Source organism: Carlito syrichta, unplaced genomic scaffold (genome assembly GCF_000164805.1).
Source record: "Carlito syrichta isolate Samal-C Ts95f unplaced genomic scaffold, Tarsius_syrichta-2.0.1 Scaffold288869, whole genome shotgun sequence".
NCBI lineage: Eukaryota > Metazoa > Chordata > Mammalia > Primates > Tarsiidae > Carlito > Carlito syrichta.
This window is the reverse complement of record NW_007232965.1, coordinates 32,867-45,447: the sequence shown is the minus strand read 5'-3', so window position 1 is coordinate 45,447 and position 12,581 is coordinate 32,867. Positions and strand designations below refer to the sequence as shown.

The 12,581-nt window shown below is 43.3% G+C and overlaps 1 protein-coding gene across 1 annotated transcript in view; it reads right to left on the bottom strand.

Annotated features, from left to right (window-relative positions):
* ARSB (arylsulfatase B) overlaps positions 1-12,142 on the bottom strand; it is a 193,065-nt gene extending 180,923 nt beyond the window's left edge. The window contains exons 1-5 of the mRNA XM_021710399.1: positions 11,920-12,142; positions 10,046-10,116; positions 7,641-7,751; positions 5,956-6,142; positions 1,243-1,433 (exon numbers count right to left, since the gene is read on the bottom strand). Coding sequence (XP_021566074.1) covers positions 1,243-1,433; positions 5,956-6,142; positions 7,641-7,751; positions 10,046-10,116; positions 11,920-12,142 — 783 coding nt within the window. The remainder of the gene's footprint in view (positions 1-1,242; positions 1,434-5,955; positions 6,143-7,640; positions 7,752-10,045; positions 10,117-11,919) is intronic.
* Positions 12,143-12,581: the final 439 nt, after the last annotated feature.

The window sequence follows — 12,581 nt, the reverse complement described above, 5'->3', positions numbered from 1 at the left end:
CAGACTCTTTCCTATTTTTACCTATAGATAAGTCATAAGATTTCAGCATATGACATACACAAAAGCTTCAGTACAGTAACTGCGAAAAGCAGACTTTTCAATGTACCATGCATATAGATTGGAACATTCAATATTGTTAAGAAATCCATTCTCCCTAAGTGGGTCTACAGACTCAGTGAAATCCAAACCCAAGCAGGCATTTTGAGGGTAGGGGGTAGAACTTGCCAGCTGATTCTAAAAAACTGACATGGGACTGCAAAAGATCTAGAACAGAAAATATTCTTGGGGGGTAGTATAAAGTTAGAGGACTTGCTGTGAACTCAAAATTTGTGGATCTCTTAACAGAAAGTTTGTTATAATAAAGCCTCATCTTGGCCGGACTTAGTGGCCTAGCCTGTAATCCCAGCACTTTGGGAGGCCAAAGTGAGAGGATTGCCTGAGCCCACGGGTTCGAGACCCACCCGGGCAACTTGGCGAGACCTTGTCTCTACAATCAATCATAAATTAGCCAAGCGTGATGGCACATGCCTGTAGTTCTGGCTACATGGAAGGCTGAGGCAGAAGGATCGCAGGAGTCCAGCGGGTTGTGGTAGTCAGGAGTGTGCCACTGCCCTCCAGCCTAGGTGACAGAGACTCCAATTCAAAACATAAAAAAAGCCTCATCTTATACATAAGCCAATCATTTTTAAAAGAGTCATTTTATTAATTATTCACAGTGCACATAATATACCAAAACTTTTAAAAACTCTATTTGTACTGAAACGCTATAGGCACAGTATTCCTCAAAGTGTGATCTGGGTACCACTTTCATGAAAATTAACTTTTTTTTTTCTGAGTTGGAGTCTCACTCTGTTGCCCAGGCTGGAGTGCAGTGGCATTCTCACGGCCACCCCAGCGTTGAATGGCTGGGCTCCAGCGATCCTTCCGCCTCAACCTTTCAAGTAGCTGGAACTACAGGCGTGTGCTACCACGCCTAGCTAATAAAATAAACTTTTAAGAGTTTCTTTAAAAAAGAAACCCACGTATGGCTTTCTCCTATACTGAACAAATCACATGCTTAGAGGTAGACTCCAGGAATCTCTGTTTTTAACAAGCTTCCCAAGCTGATCCTGATGTAGTCTAAAATTTGAAAATAACTAAAATATTAGATGTTTCCCTAAACAACAGTGGCCTTTTCCTATAGTCATCTGAAGAGGTGTTAGCTTACGAGATTTTTGACCTCATTTAAGAAGCAAGACTTACCTTCTCTGGTGGATGGTTAGCTATTAGGGCTGTAGCCCTTTTGGTAAATATGTTTGTTGAATACATATTTTTATACCCTGTTGCAACTTCTTCACCATCTCGAAAATCAAGAGCACATCGTGTGACATTCAGGGCGTTGATGAATGTACAGCGTTCATGGGAATAGTAATCTTCACTACCTAAGAGATATCCTACAACAAGAATGGGAGATGAAGTCAGCATAAAACTTGCTAAACAAACTCATGTTTCAGCATTTAATTGACGAATGCAATTGATTACCCATGACAAGGCTAATCAAATGACAAGGCTAATCAGAGCACCATTTCTTAACATCTCTATATATGGTAACAGAAGGCATTAAAGCATTATTGTATAAAAAATCAAATCCATTCGTCATTCAAGTCTTTAGAACACGGGCTCTATTATGCAACTCTCACAATAGGTGATTTCCTGTAAATATGCTTTAAACAAGCCAGAATTCAAGTACAGTAAAAATGACAACATGTTAATCCTTTAAAGTTGTATAATGGCAAAAGTAATACATAGTTAATGTGATTTGTTACAAGTTTTTATTCTAAGATGATCACAAAAATGAGTGCAGGATTCAATGTTGTTTGCTGTTCGTGACATTGGAAGACTGACTTCAAGGTTATTTGCAGAAGCAGCCCTAGGAGGAGTCATCTTTAGTCAGATGCTGACACCCACTGGCGAGAGATACAAACCTTTCCAAATAGAGGATCTCTAGATATAACTTAGCGGAGCCAAAGGATCAAACTAAAGGGCAGCACAGAAATAAGATTTTTCTACCAATAGTGATCTCAATTTTGTACCAAATTTAAATGGCATCAACTCCCATCCCACAATTTAGACTCAACATGGAATAAAATGGGCTTTCTCAACAAATAGCTGTTTCTGTAAATGCTCCATATTTTTCTAAAATATGAAAATAAGCCGTGCTGCATATGTTTCCATTTACATTAAATGTCTAGAGTAGGCAAATCAAAAGAGACAGAAAGTAGCTCAGTGGTTGCCTGGGGCTGGAGGGGTAGGGAGAAATGGTGAATAACTACTAATGAAGATGGGTTTCTTTTGGGGGGTGAGGAAGATGTTCCACAACTGGATTGTGATGATACTGGCACAGCCCTGTGAATTTATTAAAAAATCATTGAATTGTACACTTTAATTGGGCAAATTGTATGGTATGTGAATTACACTTTGGTAAAGCTATTAAAAAGAAATATGCTTTGCTGGAGTCTTAGGCATCTCCTGACATATACTGCTTATTAGCCTTAAAATGAGGATAATAAAATTGACCTAGCCCTTTCCCCACTCCTGAACTTTCCCTATAATGACAATTATGAGCCTTATATAGCTTATATAATAAATCAATTCATTTTAAATTAAAACCTCCTTTTCCATAACCCACCAAATTCAAGGTCCTGAATAGAGTTAATACCTTGGTCTTAAGATAACTTTTTATATGGTGATCTTTTCTCCTATACAGAAAGGGATATCTAGAGTGCTTATTAATGAATGTGTAACAAAGACAGAAATGTATCCATAAAAAGAATTTCTGCTCTTATATGGGTGATTAGAGTGGTCAGGACACTAGAGTTCTATTTTGGATTTTTAATAACTATTGAGTATTAGAGCTTGAAGAAATCACTTCAGATTCTTTAACTGTAAATGTAAGCTATTTTATGTCTGATAGGAGAATACCGGACATACCTAACTGAAAATGTCTGAGGCTGGGTTCAGTGGCTCAGCCTGTAATCCCAGCACTTTGAGAGGCCGAGGCGACTGGATTGCCTGAGACTGCAGGTTTGAGAACAGCCCAGGCAACTTGGCGAGACCTTGTCTCTACAATAAATCAAAAAAATTAGCTGGGCGTGGTAGAGTGGGCCTGTAGTTTCAGCTACTTGGACGGCTGAGGCAGAAGGATTGCTGGAGCCCAGCAGGTTGCCGCTGGGGTGGCCATGAGTGTGTCACTGCACTCCAGCCTGGGCAACAAAGTGAGACTACAACTCAAAAAGAAAAGAAAAGAAAATGTCTGAACTACAAATATTAAAAAGATATTACAAATAGGAGAATCCAAAAATAAAACTAAGCCGGGTTCGGTGGCTCAGCCTGTAATCCCGCGCCTTTGGGAGGCTGAGGTAAGGGGATTGCCTGAGCCCGCGGGTTCGAGACCCGCCTGGGCAGCGAGACCTCATCTCTACAATAAATCAAAAAATCAGCCGGGCGTGGTAGCGCATGCCTGTAATTCCAGCTACTTGGAAGGCTGAGGCGGAAGGATCGCCGGAGCCCAGCAGGTCGAGGCTGCGGTGGCCGGAAGCGGCCACTACACTCCAGTCTGGGCAACAGAGTGAGATTCCAACTCAAAAAACAAAACAAAACTATTTCACACACACTTGGAAAAAACTAATACCAACCAACCATATGACAATCATACAGAGCTTTTCACCATAACTGACTCACAAATTTGAACTTATATATTGAGTCTAAAGATGATGGCAGCATATGACTTTGAGGGAAAAATTAGAAAATACTTCTTGAACAACAAAATCTCTGACTGCTTTATTTAATAATTACATTGAGATTTGATTCATATACCATACAGGTCACCCACTTAATGTGTACAGTTCACAGGGTTTTTAATGTGTGCACAGGGTTGTGCAATAATCCCACAATCATCTGACTGCGCTTCAGCAAACATCTGAATCGTCCCAGTCGACTAGCTACATGGTCGTCACACCCTTCTGGGCTGCAAGTCTCCCTTCATATAAATGTGGGGTGTATGTCTGTTCATCTAAGTCCAGGTTAGCTTTCTTAATTCTCATAAAAAGATATCATTTTTATCTTCAGTCCAGCTGAATTTTTTTTTTTTTTTTTTAGTTGGAGTCTCACTCGGTCGCCCAGACTGGAGTGCAGTGGCTGCTCCCGGCCACTGCTGCCTCGACCTGCTGGGCTCCGGCGATCCTTCCGCCTCCGCTTTCTGAGTACCTGGAATTACAGGCATGCGCTACCACACCCGGCTGGTTTTTTGATTTATTGTAGAGATGAGATCTTGCTGCCCAGGCGGGTCTCGAACCCGCGGGCTCAGGCAATCCACTCACCTCAGCCTCCCAAAGGCGCGGGATTACAGGCTGAGCCACCGAGCCCAGCTCAGTTGAATTTTTAAGTACGGTACATAACTTGGTTTTAATAAAAAGTTCAAAATCTCTATAGTCTATCCTCTTGCTAGAGTACAGGTATCAATTCATCTTTCAGCAAAGGCCTGATTGAAAAACTTCAAAGGAAGTCCAGGCCATTTGCAAGATGACAAAGTGATCTTACACCCAAGTCTGATTCTTAACAGCTATTTAAGGATACTGAGAATATACCCAAGTTAACTAAGAAGAAAATGCTATGACTGGTTAATAATGTCTGCTTTAGGACGTGGTTGGGAGAGGGGCATACGTGCTGTCCTGTCTGGCATTCTTGAATCTAGATTTTAACCCTTGACCCAACAAGGCATTACTGGAGCCGTGTGTTTCAACTGCATTTTAGTGTTTCAGCCTGAGCTTGAATGGAAGAGAAAACCTCAAGAAACATTTATAAGAAAACCATCACTTTATCATTAAAATGATGTTTTTAAGGATGTCGTCCATTTTACCTCCCAAAGAAGAAACTTCTCTCAGGACTAAGAGCCAGAAAATGCTTGACTCTTCCTGAATATCTGGTTTCCATTTATCTTGTAAATAATGCAACTTTTTTTTCTGCTTTGGACAAAGAAATCTCAAATCTTAGAGGTGAGTGTGAAGCCTGCCTGAGCCATGCAGCTGTTTTTGTAACTTGGTGCTATTAAACTGTCCCATTTTGTTCTACTTACCTTGACTTTTTATTCCATTTAAAATTTTTTGTGTGTAATATGTGTTCCTTTTGGCTATGGCAGATTGTAAATAAATGAAGAAATAGATTGGAGGTAGGTAGGTAGCTAAATAGCTAGACAGAAAGATAGCTCAATATAAAAAGAACTTGACAGAAAGATGCATAGCTATAGGCAAGATAAATAGGTTATTAAAGCACGGTTCTTGGCGGGTATACAGAGGGCCCATTTTTAAGCAAACTCTGGGTTCTACATTTATTGTTCTAGGACTCTCAAGTTTATAAAATACTTCTTATTTCTTACTGTCCTTCCTATTACCATTTGTTATTTGCCCTCCACATTTCATTTTATTTTTAAAAATCTATCTTTCCAACCTAGTGATTTCAAAAACAGATCTCACAGTTGGGAGAAGAAGCCAGTGGAAAAGTCTTCCTCAGGTCTACCCAGAAAAAAATCAGAAAACAAAAAAAACCTTTGAATACAATCCTGGGCAGAAAAAAATATCTCAAACCCTTGTGAAGAAAATATTCTTCCATTAGGTGTTGCCTGGAATTTGTTTTAAAAAAAAAAACCAATGTATATCCCCTTTTGGTAATAAGGCTGGCCTCATTGGAGACCAGTAAGCCCTCCCACGGCTCCCAGGGGGCACCTGGCAGTCTGACAAAGGTGATGGCTCTGCTGTGGGCACAGAGTCATTCCCAGAGGTAACATGAGAACGCGGCCACTGGGTGCCCACTGGTTCTACTGTGCTCAGTCTCCAGTTACTTCATTGATCGCACGTGGTGTGTTTCACAAGATGGCTGCAGTCGTCTGAGCTGTTAAAGAAACATGCGCGTTTCCATTACCAAAGAAAGTATCAAATCCTCGGCGGGTGGGAAGGCATTCTTTCTGGTACATGCCCAGGTGCCACTTTCCGACCATATGGGTAGTATAGCCTGCTTCTTTTAGGAGCTGAGGCAGGAGTTTTTCATCTAGAGGAACACAGCTGGGCTGACAGGGCCAGATGATTTGATGCTGTAAACCCGTGTGGATCTTAAAGAGATAAACACAAAATTATAGATTAATGGCGTGAGCAAGCGGATAAGTACCCACCTAACGTACTGGACATACCTGTTGGCTTGGATGCTTAACTCTATGCCTGTACTGGCTGAGGAGATTTCTGAATGGCAGGATTCTCTTATTCAAATAACGTAACACAAACAGGATTTGAAAGGATGAATGAAAGCATTCCAACAAATGTTAGATATTTTTCAACAAATATTTATCAAGGCACTATGTTAAAAACTATTAATTTAAGTTGTCACTTCTGGCCTCACAAAAGTAGCAGTAATGTGAAGCATGATTCTATCAAGAAAAAGGTGTTCCAGTTCTGGGCACACGAGAAGCTAGTGTTGGATTAGAAGGGGCTTCTGTAATCTTTGAAGACTTGGTGATTTTTAAGAGTTATTTAACCATATGATGAAACTTACACTTTGCCTTTCTTATTCCACTTTATGTAAACCATAATCTCAAAAGACAGCGATCAACTTTTCCTTTAAAAAAAAGTGGCCATCTTACTGTTGTTTGGGAGTGCCTCACACAAGCATGCTCAGGGCGTAAGGTCTACACAACAACTAACCTTGAAGAAATGACCACTGGTTGAGTTTTGGTATAATTTCAAGTAAAATATCCACAACGATATATAAAGGCTATTAAGATATCTCTTCCTTTTCCCAACTATACATCTTTGTGAAGACAAATTTTCTTCTTCAACTTTTACCAAAATACTTCTTGCAACAGATGAATGCAGAAGCAGATGCAACAGCCTAGCTATCTTCTGTGAACAGAAAAGATGTACAAAAATGGTAAAAGAATGCCACTCTTCTCACTGAGTTATCTTGTTTTGGAAAACACAGTTACTTTTCACAAATTGTTTGTATGTTAACAATGGTTTGTTATTGCTGTTTCTCATTGAATAAAAATGATAATTTGTTTAAATTTATGATAGAATAAATTTTGAATGGTTATAACCCACAAACATCTATGATCTTTGGAGTCCTCAATAATTTCTAATAGCATGCAGAGGTCCTAAGACCAAAAAGTTTAAGAACTGATGCTCTAATGTCCAATAGTGATCATTGCTGTGAAGAAACATAAAGAAGGAGAAGGAGAGAGTGACGCAGGTAACACGTGTGAGGGGATGGCAAAAGACAGCTTCTCTGTGGGGGGGAGATACCTGAGCAGTCATTCACCAGTGAGCCTTGCAAAAAATCCGGAGCAAGAGTAATCCAGCCCACAGGAATGGAAAATGGCCAAAGGCCCTGAGACCTGAACTTGCCTGGTGAGTTCAGAAGGCTGACACCGAAGCCAGCATGGCCCTTGTGCTGCTGGGTGCCACTGTACCTGCTGCTAGGGCACAACAGGGTGTCCCCAGGGGCTTCCCTTCTTAGCTGCCCAGCCCATATTCCCTAGAGCATGACCCCTCCTCCCTCCCTGTCCTTGTTTGGCCAGACAGGGGCTCTTCTTCATGTGAAGCTAGGCTGGGTCTCACATTACGCTGTGCAGACACGAGCCTTCTCCAGCACCAGGATAAATGAGCTTTGAGGACATGAAAGGTGAGGATGCTAGGTCTCAAGCCAGCCACGTCTATTGTTTCCATCAGCTATAAGGTGAAGAGTAGGCAATTCGTTACTAGTAACCAGTTAAAATGTGTCTGTGCGTGATACGTCTGCCTTCCAAGTTAAAGCAGAATAGCACGAAGCTCAGGGAATGAACCTCCCATCCCAGCTCTATCACTTACTAGCTTGGTAACCCCTGGCAGTGACTCACCAGCTTCAATCACTGTAGTAAGTTAGGAACTATATCCACCATTGTTGATTTTATGATGTCTTTCCACATCCTAAAAAGTACCATATAGAATATCTTAAATTTTAAGTTAAGGTGCGTTTATTTTGAAGGTGATGGATAAGTTCATGATCTTGATGTGGTGATAGTTTTACAAGTCTATACCTATCAAAGCTTATTGAATTGTGTACTGTGTGTGCAGTTTATTGCATGGCAGTCACACCTCAATAAAGCTGCTTAAAAATAAAAGTGAGTTTAAGTTTTCCATTGGGATTTGTAAGCCTCTCCCAGGAATAACTGGATATCTACGCTAAGGTACATGCCAAGTGCCTTCCACTCCCTTCTCAGTCCAGTGCTCTCCCCTGGGATGCTGGTCCATGAGGACCAAATCTAAGGACACTTGGGTGTTCTGGTTTCGGACAGGACTCAGCCAGTGGGGAGGTCAGGCAGGAGGTGGGCAGGGAGAAGAGAGGAAGAGGCTGCCCAGGATTTTAGCCTGGCCACATCAGTCTCTACCGAAGGTTTCTCTGGGCGCAGCCTCTCCTTCGCTCACTCCTTTCCTCTCTTCTGGTATGGGGGTAGTAACAGCTCCACTGGGTGACTACACTACACCCTTGTGTTGCCCCACACTCTCACACCTGTTTTAATAGTATCTTTGTAAATAAGTCCTCCCTAAATTAACCTAATGTGAAGGTGCTATCTCCTTCCAGTTGGGACCCTGAATCCTAAGGATGTTCCAATATCCAGGCTGGGAAAGGGGGCATTGCTCTCAATGCAACACACACACACACACACACACACACACACACACACACACACACACACACACATCAAATCAAAGAAGGATTCTTCCCATGATTAACACGAGAAATTTACTTATAGAAAACTGGTCCTAGGGCTCAAAGCCTTCACAGCATGCAGTATACTCATTGGTAACCTAGCAGAATATGTAAAGATAACATTCTATGAAATCCAAAAGCCCCAGTGGAGATGGATGCTGTATGCACACTTCCCCAGATGGAAGGCTCATTCATCTCAGGCAGGAATCCATGCCGGTCACCAGAAGCACTGCCAAGACTTTCTGTGATCAGGCTTCCAAGGCCATGGGCACTAGGCCAGGTGGGCAGCTGAAGCCTGCCCCTGTTACCCACAATCATATGGAGAGGGAATCTGCTCTCTCAGCTCCCAAGGATTTGAGTGACAGCACTTTTATGGTATTATTGGGAAGCGGAAGCCAAACTCTGGAGGACAGCCCAAAATGTGTTTTTGGTCTGTTCAAACACTATTTGAAGTAAGGAAGCAGTAAACAGGCAAATGCTATGCTGGTTCCAACCCAACACTTCGGTTTAGCTCAGAACACAGAGCCTGCTTCAGGGGCTGGACGGTAACCAGACATCAATGGGAATCAAGAGAAAAAATAAGGGTGCCCTTGTGAATACTACAGAATGCCAAACGATTCCCATTCTAAACATCACTTTCCATGTCCAGAGACTGTGTGGAAACAAACAGGGTCCTATATGTTGTACAGGAAAGTCCAAGTGCTCCTCCCTGGCTACCACAAGTGGCTGTCTCTTCCTCCATAAGCCAGATCCTCGCTCAAAACAAATTCCTCCTAAGATTGTATTAGACCACTGAGGATTCTCTCCACAAAGGCAAAATGTCTGCAAGCCCAGTGGAAGACCTGGCTTGTTTCTGGGCTCCTTCCATGACACAACTGACAAGAGACCCTTGTTTACATATTGGTTGCACATCACAGCTTATCTGGTCCAGTGAGTTCTTCCATCCTCTGCAGACCTAGGAAACACTTGGAGCACAGTCTCAACAGCTTAAACAAGAAGAACCAACCTCCTGCTGAGGAAAAGAGGATGGCAGAGCCCACATGAGAAACTCCTACAATTCCATCAGAGGCCCAGGCAGTCTATCGATTAATTATCTGTTTGGGAGCTCAGAGCACAATATTTTGGCTACATTCGTATAATAAACCCTCCAGGGGCTAAGTGAACTACTGCTACATGATGAATGCTATTTCTCTCCTAACCACAACAGGGTCAAGATAACTGGAAGGAAGGCTGCATCCAGTCAGCCTCACTGGAGTGAGGCAAATATCCTCACCGCACCCACAAATGTGCGCAACACCTCCTGCTGCCGCGCTTGGAAATTCAGGAAAATGGGCAGCCCTCCCCCTATAAGCCAGAGAGCCCAAGAGAAGCTTCGGGATCAGAACACAATCCCAGGCTGTGCCGATGGCCTAGCAGGAGTCCAGGGTTTCCAGCCTGTGCCTTGGCTAGTACACGATAGGTTGTAACCACAGTCGAGTGCCACTCATGCCACCTTAGGGCTTATTCCTGGAGATGCCTATGGAACAAATGGATAGTGGAAAATCTGCTCACTCCCCCAAAGCCTTCTAAAAGGCAGTCAGCTGCCCACACTGCCGGAGCCAAGAGCTACAGAGCACACATTATGTGTGTGGGGCCGGGCTGTGCCATCTGGCCCGGCCCTTCCGGATTCAGGCTGCAGAACTGGCCTGTGTCACTGACAGTTATAAGGGTCTATTTATTTTGGTGTTGATTAGTAAATAGTGCAAATCTCTAACTAAATCCACAGAGGGGATGCAGTTTGTAAAAAGAATAAACAAGGCAGAAATGGTTTCAGTGCCATGCTCTGTTTAAATTACAGATCCAACAGAAATCCCAAAAGGAAAAGGAAGGAAAATATAAAGAAAGCTGAGGAAAAAGGATTTTTAGTAAGCTGATATGATTAAGGAAACAAAAACAAAAGATAATGGTCAGAGAGCAATAGCTTATGCTCAAAGTGATTCTTGAAATAACAAACCTCATAAATCAAGCAACAAAAAATTCCCCAAGTCAATTGGTCATATTCCACTCAGCTCCAAACTTATTTCCATATTTTCACATTTTCTTTTTTTTTTTGAGTTGGAGTCTCACTGTCGCCCAGACTGGAGTGCAGTGGCCGCTCCCGGCCACCGCAGCCTCGACCTGCTGGGCTCCAGCAATCCTTCCGCCTCATCCTTCCAAGTAGCTGGAACTACAGGCGCGCGCTACCATGCCCGGCTAATTTTTTTTTTTTTAATTTACTGTAGAGATGAGGTCTCGCTGCCCGGGCGGGTCTCGAACCCGCGGGCTCAGGCAATCCACTCACCTCCCAAAGGCGCGGGATTACAGGCTGAGCCGGTGAGCCCGGCTTCCTCATTTTCAATTTCTTGGGGGGTGGGTAAAAGATATAAAACTTGGAACTGTTTTGTTTTTTTTTTTGAGTTGGAGTCTCATTCTGTCACCCAGGTTGGAATGCAGTGGCACGCTCACTGACACCACAGCCTCAACCTGCTGAGTTCAGGCGATCCTTCCACCTCAGCCTTCCAAGTAGCTGGAATTACAGGTGCGTGCTACCACACCCGGCTTATTTTTTAATTTATTGTAGAGAAAAGGTCTCACCAAGTTGCCCAGGTTGGTCTCGAACCCCTGAGCTCAGGCAATCCTCTCTCTTTGGCCTTCCAAAATGCTGGGATTACAGGCTTGAGCCACCACGCCCGGCCAAAAGATAAAAATCCTGGAACTGTTTCTTTAAAACAACTTCAATACTTACAGATCAAGGCCCAGACTCCCCTTCTCTCCCGGAAGAATGCCTCTGGCTCTGGCTAGCCTTAGGAAGGACACCCAGCTTTAGCAAAATCAAAGACCCGTCAGAACAAGTCACCCCAGGGCTCTCTGCTGGAGCCCTGATGGCTTGGTGGGCCATCTTGCTTGTCACTACAGAGCTAATGCACCCTTTGCTTCTCCAAGCGAGCATAGAAATAGAGACTAATAGAGACTAACTCATGGTTTCTTCCAGCAGGCACCTGCAGCCTCTGGGCCCATTGCTCCTCCGAGTCTCCTTCCCAGATGCCTCTGCCAGGATATAAAAAGGGTGTTCTCTGCTTGCAACATGCACCCTTCAAGCCCTGCACTGGTTTTCACTCCTTTCCCTACTTGGAATCTCAGCATCCAGGGAACAGCGGGCAGATGAGGGCAGGCAACCGTGGTGAGGATAGGCAGGCACCTCCCCCCACTCTACCAGCAGCCACAGGTCTTGTCTGCTCATGCTCCTGAAACTTGAAGCAACGGTCAGAAATGCCCCCAACACACCAGCACAGCCTTCTTCCTGCATTTCCTGCCCACCGTTCTGCTTCAGGGCGAGTGAAAGCCTGAGCATGTCTTGTCCGTTTACTAATGTGATGAAGAAAAATGTAGCTTGCGTCCCTCAAGGATGAAACCTTGGAGCCAGCTCTCACTGCTTCTACTCTCTGCCAAGGTTTATAGAGTGCTGGTGGAGTGGCCCCTTGGTCCCCAAGGCAAGAACGCTCCCTGTCGAGAACCAGAGTTGTTTTTCTTTACTTTTTTCCCAGAAAAGTGTTTTCCACTAAGGTCTACCACTTTTGTTACCCTTTAATGCTTTTAATTTCTTTAAAAAGAAGCAAGAGGACTAGAAATGACATGCCAACCCTAAGCAGTTTAGTTAAATAGTGAGCCCTTTCAGGAGCTGCTCCTGTGTTCACAAAGTGCTTATCATATTCATTCATTCATATGGTTGTTCAACACTGAGTGCCTCTAGACCAGAGACAAGCAAGGCAGTAATGGTGAATTCAGACCTC